Source organism: Branchiostoma belcheri, unplaced genomic scaffold (genome assembly GCF_001625305.1).
Source record: "Branchiostoma belcheri isolate BF01 breed outbred unplaced genomic scaffold, Haploidv18h27 scaffold131, whole genome shotgun sequence".
In the NCBI taxonomy this organism is placed as follows: domain Eukaryota; kingdom Metazoa; phylum Chordata; class Leptocardii; order Amphioxiformes; family Branchiostomatidae; genus Branchiostoma; species Branchiostoma belcheri.
In genome coordinates this window covers 135,160-157,502 of record NW_017802725.1, presented here as the reverse complement: position 1 = coordinate 157,502, position 22,343 = coordinate 135,160, and the positions used below count along the sequence as shown (strand labels likewise).

General features: G+C 41.2%; 3 protein-coding genes across 4 annotated transcripts in view; 2 read left to right on the top strand and 1 right to left on the bottom strand.

The window, feature by feature from the left end:
• Window positions 1-478: 478 nt before the first annotated feature.
• On the bottom strand, window positions 479-11,488 carry LOC109464097 (uncharacterized protein C7orf31-like). 2 transcript variants are annotated; one of them, XM_019761031.1, is made up of 10 exons: window positions 11,446-11,488; window positions 9,084-9,234; window positions 6,858-7,040; window positions 5,410-5,481; window positions 5,149-5,178; window positions 4,659-4,849; window positions 4,058-4,143; window positions 3,453-3,630; window positions 2,666-2,754; window positions 479-1,818 (listed from the first exon to the last, which is right to left on the bottom strand). In XM_019761031.1, exons 2-10 carry the CDS (start codon window positions 9,221-9,223, stop codon window positions 544-546), a joined length of 2,244 nt encoding a protein of 747 aa, XP_019616590.1. In that variant the 5' UTR covers window positions 9,224-9,234; window positions 11,446-11,488; the 3' UTR covers window positions 479-543. The 2 variants fall into 2 exon arrangements, with proteins under 2 accessions (XP_019616590.1, XP_019616589.1); XM_019761030.1 differs by lacking the exon at window positions 11,446-11,488 and having other exon boundaries at window positions 9,084-9,366.
• Window positions 11,489-12,700: 1,212 nt separating this feature from the next.
• LOC109464046 lies at window positions 12,701-15,125 on the top strand. Its single transcript, XM_019760970.1, has 7 exons — window positions 12,701-12,795; window positions 13,250-13,271; window positions 13,339-13,398; window positions 13,655-13,913; window positions 14,182-14,330; window positions 14,640-14,829; window positions 15,109-15,125. The coding sequence occupies exons 1-7, from the start codon at window positions 12,701-12,703 to the stop codon at window positions 15,123-15,125; spliced, it is 792 nt and encodes a 263-aa protein (XP_019616529.1).
• Window positions 15,126-15,764: 639 nt separating this feature from the next.
• Window positions 15,765-22,343, top strand: part of LOC109464045 — a 38,589-nt gene continuing 32,010 nt past the window's right edge. Inside the window, exons 1-4 of the mRNA XM_019760969.1 lie at window positions 15,765-15,800; window positions 16,193-16,299; window positions 16,849-17,030; window positions 17,174-17,238. Coding sequence (XP_019616528.1) covers window positions 15,773-15,800; window positions 16,193-16,299; window positions 16,849-17,030; window positions 17,174-17,238 — 382 coding nt within the window. The 5' untranslated portion in view covers window positions 15,765-15,772. The remainder of the gene's footprint in view (window positions 15,801-16,192; window positions 16,300-16,848; window positions 17,031-17,173; window positions 17,239-22,343) is intronic.

Here is a 22,343-nt window from a genome sequence, read left to right as displayed (position 1 = left end):
TTGGTCCTTACTGTTGTAAAATTAGGTTATATGCTATCTAGATAAAAGCCTTTCTTTAAATTGATACTCTGAAATAAAACAGTATATCCAGATATGTACATATAAACACGATGTTTGATTTAGCAGCTTTAGGCATTCCTACCTATAAATCTATTAATTACAGTCAATATATAAACAATACTCCATCACTGATGTAATTGTAACATCTATCTAAACAATAGACTGACTTGAGTAAATTGTGCATGAGAGATTTAAAACATCTTTGTGCATTTTTCATACAAAAGTACCTATAATGTACCAGGCTTCAGAGGCGGCTTGAAAGAGTAGAAATTGACCAAATAGACAGATAACATGCCAGGGGAGTTAGTCTGCTGAAGAAGTACGGTTTTCTACCCAACTGTACTCCTTTAGCAGACCAACTCCCCTGGCATGTTATCAGTCTATTGGGCCAAATGTCGACTCTGAAGCCTGGTAGAGGCTACCTTAAATGCATGTTTTCACTCATAGCTAGTATTTTCACTTCAGATCATGCAAAGTTCCCTATTAGTTATGCCAGTAGTAAGCATTGAAACCACTGAAATAGTGCTTGTTGCTCTTCCCTATGGGCGAGTTATCTCTGAGGTCCACTTGCTTGTCTTCGAAGCTCTGGTGAAACTTCTTGTGAGCGTCAGTCTTTGAGAAAGAGTCCTGTATCTTGAGGAGTGACGTCTGCGGTCGCGGGGTGCCCGTACCCGGTCGCCACGTCAGTCGGGAGAACTCAGCTTCTAACCGTGGATCGTAGAGAACATTGTTCCTTTCCGTGTAAGGTGTAGGATCAGACTGGGCCGTTACGGGTTTGTCGTAGGAGAGATGTGGTTTGGGGCTGCCAAATGAGGCCTGCGGTTGAAGGGAGCTGAAGCGGTCTACGTACTCGCTTGTCCGCCTGGAGTGGGACGTTTCGTTGAGTCGGTTGGGCTCATCGTAGTAGGGACCTGTTAGCTTGGCGCCTGGCGGGAGGCTGGAGGCTTTAGACATTTTCTCGTGCCGAGGTGTCATATCAGGCTTTTTCGTCATGGGATCGCTCAGGCTGTACGGGTTCTGCCTTACAGTGTAACTCGCTAAGGAGGGCTTCTCTGGCTCTGGTAAGTCGAGTGGACCAGACCCTCTGGACGCGACGATTTCTCCGTACCCCGGTGTTAACTGTCTATCGTGAAGAGTCGCTACCTTTCCCATGTCAGATATCTTGGTAGCGTAGTCGCCTACCAAGGCGTCGCTGACTTTCTCTTGTACGGAGTGAATGTACGGGTCTCTGTCCCTGTACATGCCCGTGTGGTGTTCCACGAACACCTTCGGTTTGGTGGCCGTGTTCACGAGCTCAGACTTGTGGTGCGACGCCACGATGTCGTGTTGCGGCGTTTGCGTCGACAGCAGAGTGTACCTGTTGGTCTTCTCCAGCTCCCGAAACTCTCCCTCCAGCGTCTCCTTCAGTCCTTTCGAGTACGGAGAGGGTTTCTCCGGTGGCTGCGCTACTGAGGCCGTCTGGTGCGGTATCGGAGTTGTCAGTCGCTGCTGATGTTCAACCAGCTGCAGGTTGTGGTCAGGGTTGCTCTGATCCTCAACGATTCTCCACTCTTCCTCGTTTCTCGGATCGCCGGGAGGGTACTGCGGGTAGTTGAGGTACTGCCGCTCGACTTGCTGGTTCTCCTCATCGCCCTCACCCGATCCCGTCCCCGGCGCGGGCTCCAGTTTGTGCTTCAGGCGGACGGCAGGTCCGATTTCCCGCGAGATCCGGCCCTCTAGCGGGCGAGGTGGGAAGAACACGGGCACGGTGGCGGGTTTCTGGTGAGGATGAAGGAAGGCGGGTTAGTCACACAGAGTCACACACAGAAAACACAACAGTTACCCTGAGTAGTGTTAATAGGTGCCCGATAGGTAGGAGTACTGTCTTGGGATCTTCATGGTCATTTTTGTCTCATTGTCGTAAGAGAAACTGAGAGGAATAAAGCAGGCACCAAGAAACACCACGGGAAGGAAAACTGAGTGTTAAAATGCTGTTCAACACATACACAACATGATAAAGTTCGTCCTTTGTTAGTTGTACTTGAAGCAAATGTGTGTACCGATCTGGGAAGTTAGTTTCCGAATAAGCCTCACACTAGCAGAGTGAGAACTACTCAGAGACCAAGGGAAGCTTTCAAAGGACCCTTAACCGGTGCGTACTACAACGTGGCACCACGCGTTAGTTTAGACAAGTGACCACCAGTACTGTCACAAATGCGTTAGTTGGAAGGAGGGAACACCGATGAATTTCCCACAAGCCGAAGACCTTGCCCTCTGAGTAAGTCGTTGAAGGTTGAATCCAAGAACGTGCCAGTGGTGTTCTTGTAATTGTCCAAACGACGCCCGTGTTCTGGCTACCATCTTAGTACAGTGTTAGTCTCTGTTTCTACATTTCCTCACTACATCTTCGCCCGTACAAATCTGTATGTGCCAGAGCTCTTCTTCTTTTTTCACCATATAAATGTCATGGGATCGCTCAATATGATTTAGATTCGTTTACATGATGTAAGATGTCAATATAAGGTTATGTAGATTTTTTTTTAAACTGGCCATAGCTTTGATGAAATTAATGTGTATATTATTGACACCAACTGCAATCTCAGCAAGTAATTGTTGATTTACTCACCAGATCGTCCACCTCCTTCCCTTGCACCATGCTCTTCACCATGTTCTCGTGGTAGTTGTCGAGGTGAAGCTCGTTACTCGGTCCGTAACCTGTCGTTGATAGAAATTAATGGATTTAAATACAGAGAATCATCATTGATGTCATGATGGAAAAAGCCCAGATTCAGGATTGAAGGGCAGGAATCCTTCAGGCTTTTTAAAAATATGAATATGAAATGTAAATGAATGCCGCTACTGAAGAATGATTTTGATGAAATGTACGTAGCATGTATTCGTGAAACAAGTTACGTAAATTACAGGGATGGCAGTGATATAATAATTCCAACAAGTTGAAAAGTGCATAGCCGTGGCGACTGAGATCTGGAATCGGGCGTTTTTCCTGGTAGTCTTATATATGTCCTCACCAACAAAAACCGCCCGATTCAAGAGTCGCCATGGCTAGAAAGTGTAAAGCAAAATTCAACGTTGTTATTAGTTCAAGAACTAGAAGCTTGCCCAAATAAACCAGCGTCAATAAACATTGAGGCTTGGTTATTTATCCCATTTATTTGCTACCAAAAAGAAATTGTCTTGGAAAAGCGTGCTAAAGATTGCAAACAAACAATGATTCATTTACCAGAACTCTATTACATATTAGCTCTGCGTCCTAAAAAAAATAAACTAATGTACAAAAATACAATTAACACAACTTTTTGGGCTTAACACATTTTACACCCACAAATAAAAATACGTACTAAATAAACGTACTAAATAATCAAGTCTAAACATTGTACAGCCCTCGTACACACCTGTGAAGTTCCGTTTGTACGTGGTCTGCCATTGTGACTTCTCCACGTTCCTCAGGGCAGTGGCGGTGCGCGGATCCAGGGTCTTCTCCAGAGGCCGCTCCGTCAGGTTCGGCAGCACCAGCTTGGGCGGGATGGGGTAGTACTGCTGACGACCGCCGTCTGGCGGATACTTCACCAACTACAGGTAACCGATATTCACATGCCATATTATATATAAAATATCATTATCATCATCATCATCATGCCTCCGGATTTTAATCTGATGAGATACGCTTGATGAAGTCACTCCAGTACTCCTTGTCCCTCATGGTGGACACTAGAGCAGTCCCTTCGAGACCAGAGTTTTTCTCTAACATTGACAAAAGTGTAGTATGTACGGTATGTAAGGTACATACGTCTACTGAAATAACTCATTTAAAGACCAATATATACAAAGCTTTAATTTCTAGCACCAAATTTCTGCCTTTGATGTACAGTTGAAAATCAATTTTAGAGAGTTATCTGTCCACAACAGGTTGTAATACACCCAACATACTAGAACTTTTTGATTGATGCTAGTCCTTAACGGACTAGCCCTTTATCATAATAGCGAATATCGTTCTTACGTGGTAGAAATCGTCTCCTGGCCAGGTTAGCGCCCGTTTGTGGCCCTCCGAAGGCAGGTCCTGCGTCTCCCAGCGATACGGACCTCCTGCAAAAGGTACGTGTACTATGTTAGAATAACCATATTCAATATTTATGTAAACTCCAAGCAACGTTTTGGGCTTCGGATTATTTTGGACATTTTAGGCGCTTTTATTAATCGGGCTTTCTTTTTCATATTGGTATATGTTTTCGCCTTCAGGTGGCTTGTGGGATACTGTCCTGCCGCAATGACACTGTCTTGCCAATTTGTACTGTTTTTGAGCCACCAAAAAGACCATACTGGGTCTACAAGGTGCGTATGTTTTCTTACCAACTGTTATTTCGTCTGTCAATATTAAAACTTTTGATGTGCTATTGTAATATTTTGTTCACTGTATTGTGTAGTTTATAGGTTTAGCACAGTGTATTGCCTTTCACCTCTGCTCTTGATGTTGATGCGTACGTTATGCGGCGTGGCCCGTCTCAGTGTAAGACACTGCTTTACATAACAGAGCTTTGGCTTTAGCTTTTTCTGTAGCCTTAGCACAGTGTATTGTTACACTAGTAGCAACTCCGCTTTACCTCTGCTCTTGCTGTTGATGCGTACGTTGTGCGGCGTGGCGGGCGTCTCATGGTGCAGAGGCTGGTCCCTCCGGGCGCGCACGCCGCGCTTCGGGTCGTCCGGAGAGTCGAACTTCGGGATGACCGCGTACCGGGGGATGTGCGACGCGTAGGGGTGTTCCGCAGGGAACGGCAGGTCGACCATCACAGTCCTGGAACACAAGGAGGAATTAAGTTCATGCCTAAAGCTTAAATGATTTTTGCTTGCATAATTAAGGCGCATCAAACACTGCGGCATCTTACGACAATATAGCGTTCGTAATGGCATGAAAGCGGCCCCCGAACTTGAGACGCAGACCATCCATTCCCCTCTTGGTTCATGAAAAGTTGACAGAGATTTTTTCTTGTGCCAATTCAAAAGATGTACTAGTATTTACTTCAATGTAGAAGTCAGTGATATAACTGGCCGTGCTGTCAGGCGGTATAAGAGAAAACTGAGATCCATACTTACTCCATGTTGCTCTTCTGCGGGTTGGTTAACCTGGAATAACAGAGAATATACTTTTATCCTTCTCAATAAGTACCTATCGCAACTACCTTCCGTATATATTACAACGATTCCAAAATAACATGAACTTTAATATGATCTAGCTGCATCTCATAGTTTGACATACAACTAATGTATCCCGACGAATCTGTCAAATGCCCACAAGGTTGGCTTTCATACCAGACACAATTCATAACGTTAGACGGAGGTAATTAATAAACTTACAGTTGGTCGTTCCATCGCACGTTACTCCTCTTCAACTGAGTCAAGTCGTAGTACTGCTGTATCGGTACACCTCTGTGAAGAACAACAAAGTTTTTTTGTTTAGATCTACAGCCGACTCGAATACGTATGGTTAAAGCAAGAAGGTTCAATCAGATTGAAGTAATGATTTTCAATCAGATTAAAGCAACGATTTTCAATCAGATTGAAGCAATGATTTTAATCAGATTGAAGCATTGGTTTTTAATCAGATTGAAGCAATGATTTTCAATCAGATTGAAGCAATGATTTCAATCAGATTGAAGCAATGATTTTAATCAGATTGAAGCAATGATTTTCAATCAGATTGAAGCCATTTCAAACAGATTGAAGCATTGGTTTTTAATCAGATTGAAGCTATGATTTTCAATCAGATTGAAGCTATGATTTTCAATCAGATTGAAGTAACGATTTTCAATCAGATTGAAGCAATGGTTTTAATCAGATTGAAGTAACGATTTTCAATCAGATTGAAGCAATGGTTTTAATCAGATTGAAGCAACGATTTTCAATCAGATTGAAGCTATGAATTTCAATCTGAATCTATGAGTTTTAATCAGATTGAAGCAATTTCAATGAGATTGGAGCAAAGAGGTTCAATCCACAATTTAAATGAATAGTAAGTCAGAGGTTCTCCACATATTCACTCCAGAAAAGCGACTACTACTGTCGAAATAAATTGCAGGTATGAGGTTCACCGCATGTACACTGCACAGATTCTGTTGAACCACCATTAAAACGAATGACGAGTCAGTGGTACACTGCACAGAATCACTCTGTTGGTTTCCCATTAGGTGACCTCAGGTGAGCAAAGTTCATTCGTTACGTTCTCGGTTGGCATGGTAACCATAAACAACATGGCGGCTCGGGACCGATTAGGCACGCCCTGTGTGCAGTTTGTCTACCAACAGATCGCTGTTAGAAAACCATTTAGTTTGTAATCTTAGGCCTTGAGCCAACGTTACAGGTTACGAACTTGTATTTGCTATTTTCTTATCAAATAACCTAATATATCTTACATATCAATGGTTTGCACACAGTAGAAACAAGTCGGTAGTGTGGAGGCATATTCTAGTAATTATTTTCTTAAGACTATAAGGCCACATGATAATCTTACATATCTTAAGTTTGTCTGCACATTCGTATACCTATGTTAATATCTTTTGTATTACTGTACTCTCTCTCACTCACTCACTCACTCACTCACTCACTCACTCACTCACTCACCCACCCACTCACTCACTCACTCACTCACTCACTCACTCACTCACTCACTCACTCACTCACTCACTCACTCACTCACTCACTCACTCACTCACTCACTCACTCACTCACCCTCACTCGATCAGTCCCATAGCTATGAGCGAATGTCTATCTGTACTACAATTTACACACTATCTATATACACATACCGTGGAAACCCGTCCGCTCCACTGCCGTAGTGCCTGTGTGTTTTTTGCACCACGGTGGGCGGCTCGCCCTTCGGCCTGTACTCGTCCGGCAGCTGTACCGGCCTCTCCCCGCCATACTCCAGCTTCCCGCGGCCCCAGGGCGCCTTCGTGTTCTTCTCAACAAGCGCTCGGTACTTCTCAAAACTACGGGGAAAATAAGGATAAAAATGGTTTAGAAATTATGTTATATTCATGTGATTATATAGTCATGATGAGGGTGTTAGGAAAATGCAAGCCTTTGAGATGTATGTTTCACATAACACCATATAATATATGATATATATCGTAGTTTTATAAAAAAAACACCCTCAAATCTAGTGGGAAAATAATAATAGCGGTATTGAAAAGTCATGCCAGTGGGCTCATTGTAAGTACATTGGAAATGATGAAAAAATAGAATACACCTAAAGTAACTAACGCTATTTCTTAAACATAGCTATCGTTGGCATTAGGGTGGTGAAATGCTTCACGTATCGTCATGATTACTTGAAAAATAACCCAACCAGTACTACTGAGAAATCACATCACCTGAGGCAGTTTTCTTGATAAGAATCGTCCCACAACACAGGACGTTTGCATAGTTATTAGTGTTTCAGTTGTCTCATTTCTCTAATGTTACAATGTATATATTTTGTTAACCTTTCATTCTATTTCAAATTCCAATATGTTTGTTTAAACCACACTCCCCTTCCTGTTATAAGAAAAGAAAGATAACACACCGCACCCCTCTGCTATTTTTCAAGTGGACCGATCCTAAATACACTACAATAGATTTGGGTCAGATGTTCTATAATGGCCGACAGAAAATGGCAAAGGTCACCGCCAGTGTTGACATGTATACACAGTCATGGCGGCAGGTATGTACGGTATGGAAATTGGTATCATTCGTGTTAAAATGTGCGTTAAGTCCTGTTTCCGCTGTACAGTTCCAGCTATGCTGATGACGCATGTAGTATGACGTATATGTGATTGATATGTACGTAGCTGCGGCGATAGCAAATCAAACAAATCCGAGAAAACTGCGTCCATGAATGTGCAAACACAGCTTCAGGCATTTCAGGAAATATGAACGCGAATAAAATTGCCCGTAAATGCGTATATAAGAGGACAGATCGAATCGGGTCAAGTGGCTGTGTGTTTAATAGAACTATTGACTAATGGTGGAGGTAAACACTTGGTGGGGTCGTGGGAGATTACATCCAGTATTACAGTGCCATTAAAACTCTATTTATCACCAAGAAGCATTTCAGACCTGTATTAATTACTCCCTAAGTTGTTACAGGGAGAACTGGGCTCAATAAGGACGGGAAGAGCTATTAAGGCAATACACTGGGCGTACTGTCAACACGCACTAGATAAGGGATATAGTTGGAGAACATTTGGCTAAGGCGAGGATACATTTGACTGCACTATATACCCACACACTGTGCCAATAAATACTTCTGACGTTGCCGTGTAGCTATGGTATTTGGGTTCTCTTCCTAGGCTTGGATATGAATGTACAGTTCCTTCGTGGACCAATTTCCTGTCTACGTTTATACAGAAAAGAACCCTTATGGGTTCGAAAGAATCCTTGGGGATTCCAAAGAATCCTTAGGGGTTGGAAAGAAACCTTAGGGGCTCGAAAGAAACCTTAGGGGTTCCAAAGAATCCTTACGTGTTAAAATGTTCACACCTTAATATCGTATTCAGTCCCAAATAGTCGTAGCTTTCTGATTAAATATTGAACCCATACTGGTTCAAGATCCTTGAAATAAATGATTCTTTGACTGCAAACGTGGGTGGTTTTATAAATTAACAAACACATTGGGTTACATTAAATAGCGAACAATTTGTTGAGCCTTTTCACAGATATGTTTACTCAGCAAGGCGTACCCGAAGTGTAATACGTTAAAAGCAAATAAAAAACATGACAGTTTTGCCATACCAATACCTGTACCTTAAAAGTCAGAAGAAATACTAGTCTAGTCTTGTCGACCTGAATTATGTATTTCGTAGTTACAGGCCGAATTTATATGGGTCTAGCATTGTGTAGTTTTAACCCTACGGCCACAAATGACTTTTGACCACAGACGCTATGTACGGTCACGACTGAGCAAATAGTGAAGAAATCACGAGGGTATGTCGGCTCATGTTAACGAGAAGAAATCCTCCTTTACACCTCGAGTAAGTGGATCAACCGCTTACCTGACTTCGTTTACGGTTGGGCGCTGTGGGCTCTGGAGAGGGTTGAACAGCTCCGACGACTTGAAGCTCCCACCGAGGTAGTCCATGCCCTGCGTCTCCTTGTAGTAGTGCGACAGCGGTAAGGCCTGTGTGGCAGCCATCTTGGTTGAGCCTTGTTTTCGTAGGTGGAATAAGAGAAAGATTCCAGTGAGAAACGGCTACATCACGAAAACAGCGAGTTCTCAGCCCCGCGAGTCGTTTTTCATACACAGGTGTCTGCCATGTTGGACCGGCTCGCCCAACACACGAGGGTAACCATTGGCAACGCGCGACGCTTTCTTCTGATTGGTCGCCGGGGTTCTCTATTGTCCCTGTGCTGTTGCCAGTGGTGCACTTACCCGACATTCAAGACGTATAGCCACAGGCACAGTAACCGGGGGCGTTTCATAGTCAATTTCTTCCCTTTTCGTTATATTTTTACAGTTTGTAGAAGACGCAAGGTACAAAATCTCAACAACTTGGAATGAAACAGGTTTCTGTACACCTTCATTTCCAAAACCTTGCTCTAAATGAAACTCAAGCCACGGTGATTTTAAGGGTAAGCAAATAACGTTTGAGAAGGACAGGTATGTTGAGACGATCCCTGACAGGTGTATACCCCCTGTACAAATAATGGCTGGGCTATAGTTACTAAGGACAACGGATCCCTTTCTACGGGCACCACGCTATAGGTATTGGCAAAACAGGTTGTATTTTTGCAGCGTATTCAAGCGGGTAAATAAATAATTTAGCGACCAATTACAAAACAATGGTTCAGGGGTTGAGTGGGCTGGGGAATTTCTTTTCAGATTCGTGCCGTTGACAGGCTTCACAAAAAGAATGTTGTCTTATAATGGGGCTAATCTGACGGTCGAGGGAGGGAAGGAGTGTTTGCGACACGCTAGGAAAATATTAGTTGTGTCTAAGGATTGACAAGTGGTCTGGACGGCATCGGTCTATTTGTAGAACGACCACGGCGACCAGTTTAGTTTATACAGCAAAACAGATCCTAGAAAAACAAGTGTGAAAATATTCTTTAGAAGCTTTACAATTCCCAATCTGCCTACCATAGAAAAGCATTGTTATAATAACAATATCAGGTAATTATTGTAATCACCGCACCTCGCCCCTTTGTGGCACTCTTATCGATGAGGTAACAAAACAAGACCCTCTTGAATTTGTCATTTTACACACTCAATTATAAAGCAATTCATAATATACAAGGACTGCTTTTCACAAATAACATTGTGGTAAGCAAGTTCATGAAGAGATCTTGAGTTTGAGTTGTACTATCCAGAGTGGAAACTCTGAGGGGAATTCTGACCACCATATGCATTTTTTGCACGCCCTCCCCACGAAAACTGGGTATAAGATCATCTCTAAGAAGATTTCTTCGGGAGCAAGATGCTATAGTTGGTAAGCCTTTAACCAGTTGGCCCCGAAGAAATCTGCTTGGAGATTATATTAGGCATATGATGAAAAGGTGACAATTTGCCCCAACAGCCTCTGCTTGGAGAGTATTTGAGTTGTACATTATCATATAGTGTTAGCCACTTGTAACATGGCGACGGGAATAAAAGGGGGCTCTCAAACAGCCAGCAAATCTGGAGTGCCTTTTGGGCCTCCGTGGCCCGTGAAGGGAAGAAGTGTTACCAAGCATTTGATACAAACGGACTGAATGGGATCGAATGGTCAAGTGGTGGTCAATGTACTTTCACTCCCTGCCCTTTGGTTTTCTAAAGCTCTCCGGGTCTTAGTAACGTCAAGGAGGTTGTACCGACATACATATGAGCGCATGTTGCTTTCTCCATGTTGAGATCTTAATGTCTTATATAGTCAAGAACGGTATATATGAACAGTTCAACAGTTCAAAAATAGGAATCGTATAGCAAGTATGGTAATGGTTATAACTTGAGCATTAGATGTTGTTTGACATAAACGTGGTAGAAGAGGATGACTTAGCATTGTACAAATGTAAATTTTATTCTTTTCATTTTTTCAAAAATATACTTTTTGACGAATAGTACGTTTGGACTTGCTACTTCACCTACAAAAGCTTGCTAGGAAAGGTCCATTGCCACGGGGTAGTGGATTGAGAATGTTAGGAAGCCGGTCGGTCTAAAGATATCTTAAGTGACTCCACCACAGCAGGACATTCTCCATACTGATTAGAAAAAGCCGACAGTTAACATGTTATGGCTTGGTTCTGTATCGTACACGTATCATGCTTAATCTTATTTGGTTCTAGTATGTACTAAGATAAACAACGCTTAAATCCGACACTGTTTCGCCAACAACATGATATCTAGGTTCACTGGTCAAGAGAAATGAGAAATAAACTTACCTTAACACCTTTAGGCTTTGTTGTAAAGAGTTCCTCTCTGTAGTACCTTAACTACATATACAGGTAGGACTCAAAGTGATGATGAGAAGGAATGAAAGAGGGAGGAACTTTTTTTATGGCCAGAGGAAAGGAAGTGTGACAGGTCTTATTCGGTACACCGGCCCCTCCACTCGGGTAGAGTAGAGCGTCGCGCGGTTGCCTTCGCGACCGTCAGCTGTAAGAAGGCTCTGTATGTGGGTTTGAGGAACACTGATAGTCTGTTAATAGAGCTGCTTAAGAATAATTCTGGTCAAATTTTTGATTGGCCATTTAATTTGCACTTCATGTATATGTAGTTATATCTTCGTCTTAACGTGGTAGTTTTATATAGTATTTAAAAGAAGGGGAACACGAAACCCAATAAACCCTTTCACAGCCACCCGTCTCATGTCATATCATCTCATGTGTCGATGACGGATGGAATGATCTATTCATCGCTAGGGGTGGTCAGGTTATAACAGGGATTGCAGGTATCGCTAAAGTTACACTATTAGAACACCTTCGCTCTAGTTTTATCGTAGTAAGCTACATGTACAAGCTTGACCCACATACAACTCAATCACAAATCGAGGATGCCTTAGATGTTAAATCAGAAATAAATCGATGACAGCACAGTTCAATTATCATTATTATAACCAGAACCGTGCCTATATGTCTAGTTCTACGCCTGAATTGGTTTATTTGTGCTAGCTATTTATAGGATCCGGCACGGTTCTGGATAGTCTCCGTGTATTCAAGAACATAGATTTGCTCTCAGACACGGTTTTGGATAAAGTACCGTTCTGGACACAACGGAGAATAATGGCCATTGGCGGCGTTTACGCACCACAAGCGGGCCTTGCCTTAAAACCTGTCTGCTTTTATGTCCCCAACAAACAAAAGTCTATTTGTACCTGTCTGTGATGCATACCGGTGATTTTCCAGAGATGACGCGTGTCGCTTGCTGTTATGCTTACCGTTTACACCCCTTACGATGATTTCTATATTTGAAAATTCAGCAACAGAGCGCCATTTTATTGTTAAAGTGTGAATGTATCGCTGTTGTACGATGCTTGATATTCTTATGTTTGAGGGATTTTGTTTGATTAATTCACCACTGTAAAGAGGAGGAAAGGGGATACCTCATGGGGCAGGTACCAGTGCCATTAAATAGCTAGGTTTGTCCTCAACGAGGAAGTTATTCACGCTTAGTTACAAGGTACAACATGGCCGGGATATGCGGTACAATGTGCCGAGTTCTCTGTACAATTATACTGCTGTGGACTGGCGCGGGGTCAGTCCGACTGGGAATCTGTCCACCTGCGAAGGACGGTAAGTTAACCTCATGTTACAACTAGTGAACAACCCACGTTAATCTGTTAAACTTGCCTGACTAAAAGTTTGTATGATCGTAATCTTGATACATAGTCTGCTGTCAACTAACAGAGTCTGAGATATTCTTTTATAATCCAAGTAACTTGGATTATAAAAGAATAGTTTAGACTCTGTTGTACCACATACTTTATGATCATTAGCTCTATCTTTGGATATGATATGGTTCGAAACAATCCTGGTAATATATCAGAAATATTGGCAATCAAATGTTTGGTTTCGGATGGGGGAGGGAGGTGCTTAAAAGGGGAAGTAAAATGTTGGCTGTCAGCACCCACACGCTATATAGATAGATAGGTAGATATAAATAGATAGATATAGCTAGATAGATATAAATAGATATAGATACATATAGATATATAAAAATCTTTAACTTGTTTGTTTTACATTTCAGGGTCATCCCCTCGTCCTACAAAGTATGTACTCCCAAGTACAATTTCACTCCTTGGTCAGAACCAGAACTTGAGATGCCATTATCCTCAGTTACTGTTAGATCACCTTGGGTTGAAAATTTTATGGTTCAAAGACAACGAGCAGGTAAGTGCAATATTTTTTAAGAGGTTTCTTCAATCATAAGTGATAACTGAAGATTTCCCATGCTTTATTTTTGCATCCAGAACATCCTACAGTTCCCATGAGTCAATATTTAGTGATTCTGTCAGAGCAGTGAGCATCGTGCATATATGTCAGTTTACTTGATAGTCAGGCAAACCTTAATGCCAAGCCACTACTTCATTCATGGGAATCAGTCCTAATATTAAATAAAAAATAATAAATAATGCTCCATTTCTATTTACAGGTGTCAAACACGTCAGATGGTCGCATTACGATTACTGAGGACGTTGTGAATGTTCCAGACAACATAAGCCATTTATGCTTTCCCAGCTGTCCCAGCTTTCCCAAGAGCACGTCGCATTTCATCTCTATCTTGTCAATTCGCAACGTTGAAAAGTCAGACTATGGTGTGTACAACTGTAAACTTGTCATCAACAATGATGCAGATTTGAAGATGGATAAAAAGGCACATACTTACAGTATCGACTCATTCACTCTAAAAGGTGAGTAGAAAATGGTATCGTCATTCGATATTTGTGAATCATCTCATCCACGCCTTGTGGAAGTGGCCTTGTTGTGTATATGTCGTAATGAAGGAGACATAAGGACAGAACGACCTAACGATGGTTTTATCTGACAACTGGTTACAAATTACAATACTCAAGAAAAATAACTACCTCATATACAATGGGCAGATAATTATGAAATTTCAGTTATTCACCACTCATATATTATAAGTTTTTAATCAATTATGCAATTGTTGCCTTCCAGGCCCCGATGATCCTACTTGGCCTAGTGCATTATACCCCAAGCTGAACAATAAGTGCAAAACCGCAGTGACATGCCATGTTACTTGCTTTGGTTGCTGCACATGTGATACGGGCTTGTGTGAAATGATGCTGTTGAAAGACAACAAGATGGTAAGTTGAAAATGACGACTCATATGCTACTTATATGCTACTTATAATGAAATATTGCAGTTAACAAGGATCTCTGTGGGACCCGGGAGCCAAAGAGCCTTAAACCTGGTACACTTATAATACTTAAAATGTTACACTTCTATGGAACTTCCATACATAGTGTATAAGTGAGTAATTAAGCAGACATAGGTAGATAATCACATTGACATTCTTATGAGTAGTGTCAATAGGAACACAATGAATGGTCATTATGGTAACCTTCATGGCAGACGTATAAAAAAAGGTTTATCGACAACAATCTTCCTCCAGGTCGCTTCAACCAGCTCAGTCGTAGCAGATGGCTACATATTCAAATCGTCCTTTAAATTATCTATCAATGGCATTGAAGATTTCGGAGATTACCATTGTGTACTGAAGCAGCATGCGGTTGACTGTTTCGATGGGTCAATGTTTGAGAACTTCCAAGTGGGAGAGTCTTTCCATCTGGGTCGTCCTGAGGGTGAGCATAATACAATATTTAGTTTCTGCGCAGCATATCATAAGTTTCTAATATTGTGCATGAATATAGGCTACATTCACAGTAATTAAGCTAAAAATAACATATAAATAACATAAGACGTCTACGTCTGCCATTTGTATAAGTTGGGGAGTTATGCCCAACAACCTTATGTTGTTGACATAAATGATTTTAGCCAGTATAGTTAGTACATTGTAACCTTTAGCTTTATTGACGTTATGCTTTGAAGTTTGAAGTATCACAATTTTTGCAATAAAACAGTGGAGAAAAATAAGTAAATGTTCAAGGGTATCACCAAATGACTTCTGCCGTTTCAGTTAGTTACATGAAACCGGAAGTCAGGAGAGTAGATGCAGTTGAGGTGCAACTCTCATGCCCCTACCTGCATGTAGTGTGGAGTGCGTCAACTGTTCCACCATTGCCCTCATTTGATGTCGTACTTACAAAGGATGGAAAAGAGGTGAGACATGTGCAACATTTTCATAAAACCTTCCCCGATAATACTAGTTTTATAAAAATGAAGTATTAGTAATTCAAAATGCCGGACAATTATTTTTAATTTCATTTTTACTGCATATTAGGAACATGTTCTTAGAAAATAAAGAAAGCTACAGTGGTAACTTAGTGTAAATTTAACAATTTTGGTACTGTATTTTTATCATATACTCCAGGACAATGTTGTTCTATATAGCCCTGCTGACCCCTAAAGATGCTGCTCGTTTAGTGAATAATTTGCTTTATGCCTAAATATTTACAGGTTGCCTCTGCTGCCTACACCCCAGATCCTACAAAGCCCATGGAGGAGTTGTTTACCTTAAACAAAACAGTTCAAGATGTGTACGGACGGTACGAGTGTTTGTTGCGACGGAAAGATCATGGTTGCTTGGATCTGTCAGTGTTCTATGAGCAAGGGTTGCAAAGCAAAATGTACTTGGACTTGGAGCCATATACAGGTTGGTTTATGTTTAAAGTAAAAACTTTTGTTTCAACTCAAAGAATGGTTCTCACTCTGGTCTTCCTCAAAAGACTGACCCAGTGAGTCTCGTCACATGGCTTCTCTAAGTGTGACGTCAACACACTGGATCAAAGGTACCCAATAAACGCAGCTGATCGCAGATCATCAAAATGAAATGACCTGGTAGACATTAGTATGCATATTCCTGGCTCATAGATGCTGTTTTTATAATACTGGCACGTGAACTGGTAAATGAACCATTGATGGCCTTTTCGTAAAAAACGGGACTGTCCCACTCTCAAATAAATTATCTCAAATATTTTATTGCTTGCCTATTTTGTATTCTAGCAATTACTTCTCACATGTTAAAAATCCTAATCTCTTTTAAAGTCCCCGCTGGTCTGAAGAGAACAGTAAAGCACACTTGTGGCTTTTTTGCTGAACTTAGTGGAGAGGAGGGCCATTACATGATTGCTGTTACATTGGACAGAAAAGAAGTATGTACCTCGTTTAACTTTATTAAAGCGCCACAGCAGCCTTCGGTACTCGTTGTAAATTTCCTCTTTGTACATGTAATTCAATTCTTGCATCATATCATACCTTAAATACCTGTAAGCACGTACCATTTGCTTTGCAGCAAGCCGTATTACCGTAATGTGATACGGAGGTTTGCAAATACCATACCTTGTCAGATTACTAAACTATGGTTCGATGTAAATAACACGGTCTTATGATATGCCATGTTTTACAATGCAATACTTTTAGATCAGTGGGTAAGGTGGTGGCAACTCATTAATTTAGATTATATATTTGTCCGTACAATTTTATAATTGCTTCAAGGACATGCTTTGTGATGCTTTATCTCACGATTTAAAGTCCATTCTTGTAATTTTTAGTTGAATGTTGCTGTAAGGATTGCATGTATGTAATTCAGCCTGAGGCTGTGATGTAGTTGTGATTCTCATAATATAATAATATAATAAAACGTGGTGTGGTTCTGATACAATGTGAATATGGCCACATATTTGTATAATTGTGCATTGCAGGTTCTTCGGGTAGATGTCGAGACCACTTCCACAGCTTTTGAAAATGTGGATATAGTCTTCGCAACATTTGATATTGAGATCAAAGATCCAACATCTTATGGTGTTTACAATTGCCTTTTGGAGAAAAATGGCATCCAATATCCAAATGCGACGCACATAGGTCCTAGATTCGATGAGAATGGGTACGCATTATTCTAACTTTCTTTCCTCGATTATTTTGCTCAGCTTAAACCTACTTTTGCCTTCATTCATTCATGATTAGGAGGAATTCTATGTAAAAGTGCATGATGTGTATAATTGACAAAGTTGTTCTTTTGTGCCTTAGGAAAGAACATAGTATCTTGAACACATTCCAGATCATCCATCCTTTTGCACCTGATCCTTGGAACGGTATGTCAATGCAATGATTGTTAAATTATTGCTTTGAATCGACAGTGTTTGTCAAATCAATAACTCGAGAGTGCTTACATCCAATGTCTCCATCTGGACATTCTAGGGTCACGAAATTAGGGTGGTACATAGCTCCCTATGCACGGACAGAAGTAATGTAGGTTTGGGTCCACTAGCATCTCGTTCTGGAACTGCAGGGGCGTTTGAAAGAGGATAACTTAATCATCATGATTTTGGCACATACGTGGCTGAAATGATGCTTTACATACTTAGGAGACAATTATGCAAATCAGGATATGATTTGTATAATCAATGATGAGTAATTCTATAACCTTTTCCCTTTTCTATACAGTCGCCTTTCTGGGATGGATGTTGCTAGTATTAACTGTTAGCATTGTCCCACTCACACGGTGTGCTCTCTGGGTTTACTTCTTCGCCCGTTGGAAACTTCAGGAAAGAGACTTACGAAATGCATTAGATAAGATCCATCAAATGAATGCACTTGGAGGTAGGTATAGATACCAACATATCAAAGCAAATAATGGCATGTTTGTTACTTTTGTAACACATTCTATACATTATGTCTAACTTATTTATCTCTTGCATTTGCATTATTTCATCGAAAAGTGCATTTTAACTGAACTATTGATTACTGTTAAATACATATTTTATCCAGGACCGATTGAAGGAAGTCACCCATATGATGTTTTCATCTCATACAGCAGTCATCAGGCCGAATGGGTTAGAAATGATCTGTTACATGATCTGGAAAGTAATAATTACAGAGTTTGTCTGGATGTACGTGACTTTACCCTAGGTAAAGAGGTACTTGCTAACATTGCCCATGGGGTGAACCAAAGCCGCAAAGTGATTGTCGTTATGTCCAAAACATTTATCAAGAGTGGATGGTGCATGCATGAACTGGCCCTTACTTTCAATCGTAAACTGGATCAAAGAGAAGATTGTCTTGTTGTTATTAAGTATGATGAATGTCAGATTCCAGGAGGGTTAGTTTTGCGTACATATCTGGACTGGACTGAACCAATGGCTAGGGAGACATTTTGGGCTAAGTTGCACAAATGGCTGGGACCTCCATCCCCATTACTTTTGTGCATTGAAGATAAGAAAGAGACAGAGGTGGAGGATTTACATGAAAGTCAGGATTCTGAGACTTGTCAGCAGGATGAGAGTAATCCAGCTGACACTAAGGAAAGCGATGATTTTGTACTTCGTCACAGGCAAAACAAAAACATTCCCAATGCCGCTTGTGACTAGCAAAAGGAAGGAAAGGAAAGGAAAGGGAAGGTCTTAAACAAGTGTAAAGTCATATCACACTTACTAACGCGACTGCATTAAAGTAAGATCAAATTAGGGGATCAAAATTTCCATCTGGTATTTACTCTTGTTAATTACATTGTTAAATATTGGCGATACAACAGCTTGAGACTAATGATTGTATGCTTGGCAGATATCAATATACGTAAAACATAATTCGCATATTAATAATTGTTACTTTTGAATGTCAGTCCTTGTGGTCATGTGCGTCCAATTTTGTATCATATTGACAGGGGGCGCTGCGACACTAGTGTTGAGTTTGTTTTTAAAGAAAACAACTGAATCTGTGAGTTGTGTTGCGTGTAAATATAGACTAAGAAGAACATAAAAATAAACATAAGTGATAAGTGGCTAAACATATCATCTATATATATACTATTGGACAGAGTATCTGGTTAATTAGGGTTTGGTGTTTTTTAAAGACATATTTCTAAAGCTTTTAGAAAAAATTCACCTGATAATACCTGACCCAACTTGTAAAGCATTAGAAAACATTATAAGAGAGGGTGCTGTATAATTTGTCTCAAATATAAGCGATCACCATGACGTCACTACCAGCGAGTGGTCGGCAAAAGGCGATTTGCCTACCGATAATTTGCTTTGTCTTCAAATAATTTTCATGTATATGATGTCAGCAGAAACAGCGATCGCGCGTATACCGCTGTACGTAGGCAAAGTTCTGTAGAATGCGATGTGTTTATTGCTTGGGTCATTATGACCAGCGTTTTTTTTCATAGTTGGCATTTGTAGCCTTACTGATGTTAAGGGTTCCGTGACTTGCGTCAATATCTACTTGTAATCAGTGAGTGGTTTAATGATTGGAAGAAAATAAATTTTAGACTGGGTTTTGCTTTGCATGGTGAACATATGGCATTGTCAATGATTTTACTAGTGTTTGATACCTACTGTGAAGAGCATAGGGGCGGTGTCCATCTCCATTTCTGTAGCCCTTGGGCCACACAGTAAGTTGTACCGACAATACAACAGGGAGCTAGTCCGCTGGTAGTGTTGTGTGTTTGACCTCCCATACACTTTTTATAGATACTAAGTGCTAGGCAGAGAAAGCAGTATGTACTATTTTTTAAAGTCTTTGGTATAACATACTAGTACATAGTCGGGAATGATTCTAACACTATACCTTACTCTGCTCTACTTCAGGGCTTGCTATTCGATGCTCCAGCTATTTTCTAGTTCATACTTGTATCTGCATCTGTATAGCCGGTATAACAGCCCTTCGGCGTAACACACAAGCTTCGCAGGCACGTGGCGCGGCGGCAGCTAGCTGTATTACACCGAACGACTACACGTGATGTATTGTTCATAAAGTCGTCGTGCCGCTGAATTCGAGCTCGTTTCCCGGAACAATACGCTACGTACACTGGGGACGAGACTTACCTCTTCCAGGAATGTCGCCGTCAGGCCCCTGGTAATGACGTATCCAATCAAAATCCGCCGCTTCCAAAATCAGATACGTATCAATTTCCCGGGAAGACAGTCCCAGGCGTGTGCGGGGTATCCCCAGCGGATCCTAATCTCGTTAGAGTACAATCACCGAGAGGTGACCTCCAACATTTCCTATCGATCGACGGCAGGATAAAAGAGTTATTTGCAAATTACCCGCCAGCTAAGGGGCCTGTGCAAGGTCCGGTACAATGCAGATTGTTCAACTTTTACGCCGACAGTTCCAATTTCGGGGATTATTTATGTTTCGCACATATTGTTTGGCGTCATCCTTTCGGGTTTTCGTCTAACGATGCGTGTGGATCGATATCGGGTCAGGTGTGTACATATTTGTCTTGGGTCTGTGTGCGCTGCTGGGACTGTTACTACCGCGTTACATGGATTCCCTGGAAAATTGGACCCGGTTTACGAATAGACTACTTGGCATGAAGCAGGATTCTCAAACTTTAAGATGAATAGCGCCTCATTCTTTACAACATATCATGGCACAGCCAGCAAGATGCTCTGTGAAGAAGACCATAAATCTTTTACATCTGTCGATAAACACAGAAGTTGGATCGATTTGAAAATACATATAGTCGATAGAGGGTAGAATCTTTGGTCACCACGAAGCGCCTTACTTTTGGAAAATGAAGAATGATTGCCTCGGGGTATATCAAAACGCCAGCCGTAAGGGTGAAGTTACACACGGACCTCAGAATTCCTGTTTTGTTGTTGCCTCTCTCAAAATATGCAAATTGGAGGTTTCAGAGTTCTATATTTTGGGGTTTTCGTGAATTAATTGGGACATCTAGAGACTGTATGATGCACTTTAATTGGCTTCCCAAATTCCTCCATATGTCGACATCTGATTCATGCTGGCGTCTGGCAAGATTTTCTTAATTTCAAGGTCACTCCCCATTTCCTGTGTCCGACCTTTCATGATGCTTAATATACCCAATTTCATGATGCTGGTGCTGTATTTGTGACAGGCATGCGACAATACGGGAACTCTAATATTCTGTATCTGTATCAGTATAGCCGGTATAACCGCCTTTCGGCGTGACACACCAGCTTCGCAGGCACGCGGCGCGGCGGCAGCTTGCTACATTACACCGATCGACTTGTTTAAAGCTATCTAATGACAATGCCCCTACTGTACTTGGTGACAGCGAGTTCCACTCTGCGATAGTTCTAGGAAAGAATGAATATTACAAACTGCGATTTTCCTCATGCTTCAGTTGTAAATATTGTAGAACATACAGCTCTCTATCTATATTATCTATCGATTATTACCTACAGCGAAACGCTGATACTGTGGATCTAAGTGTTGACCTAACGCTCGTTCCTTCTCATGAATGATGTTAAAGCCAATCGTTCCTCACCATCACTCAACCCACCGTGGATGGGTTCCAATAAACACACCGATTTGCTGACAGCGCCAGGGTAGGTCATTGGATTGAACAGCTGCAAACATGCACAAATTATCGACTTTCCTAATCCAATTATATATATAATGGCTGACCCAGTGTGCTGTGCCCTCAATGCATGGACAATGAATGAATGAATGAATGAATGAATGAATGAAGACCTTTATTGTACAAACATACCCACTGGGTTAGGTACAAAGGTTAACTTGAATACACAAATATATACACAACAAGATCAATCTAGTACTAGCACTACAGTCTGTTACATAATTTCGACTTCTCTTCGCTTCTCTGTGATGTTGAAAAGATAAGTACATACAAGTTTAAGGATCGGGGGTTTGTCTAAGTTCATTAAAAAGTGAATTTAACAATACTTGGTACGCTCCTTACAAATAGCTTAGGGACAACCTGTACACTTTATGGCGTCGGCACTGCATCGTCACCAAAATCCAAATGGTGTATGAACATGTCAGGTCTGATTCATTCATTCATTCATTCATTCATTCATTCATTCATTCATTCATCCATTCATTCATTCATTTATAATGATTCTCCAGATAGATGAGTAGTGCATGGAATGGTGGAACAGGTGTTCATGTTAGGGCACCTTTTTAAAGCCACCATGCCAACAGGGTCATACATACAATCCTAATACATTACATAACATTACAGTTACAGTTATAACTATATTTACTTGTATGTAATGGAATGAGGAACACCAGTTGGAATTGTCTATGGTTCTAACGTTCCGTGACAAAGTATTGGAATATTTCATCTGTCCCGGCGTCTTGTCCAGTCATCAGAATGTGTCTGACAGTTAAATGACTGAGATGGGACTTGAGCGTTTCTTTACGGCTCTTCTGGAACCTTTCAGGTCAAGAGATGATATCTCTACAGACG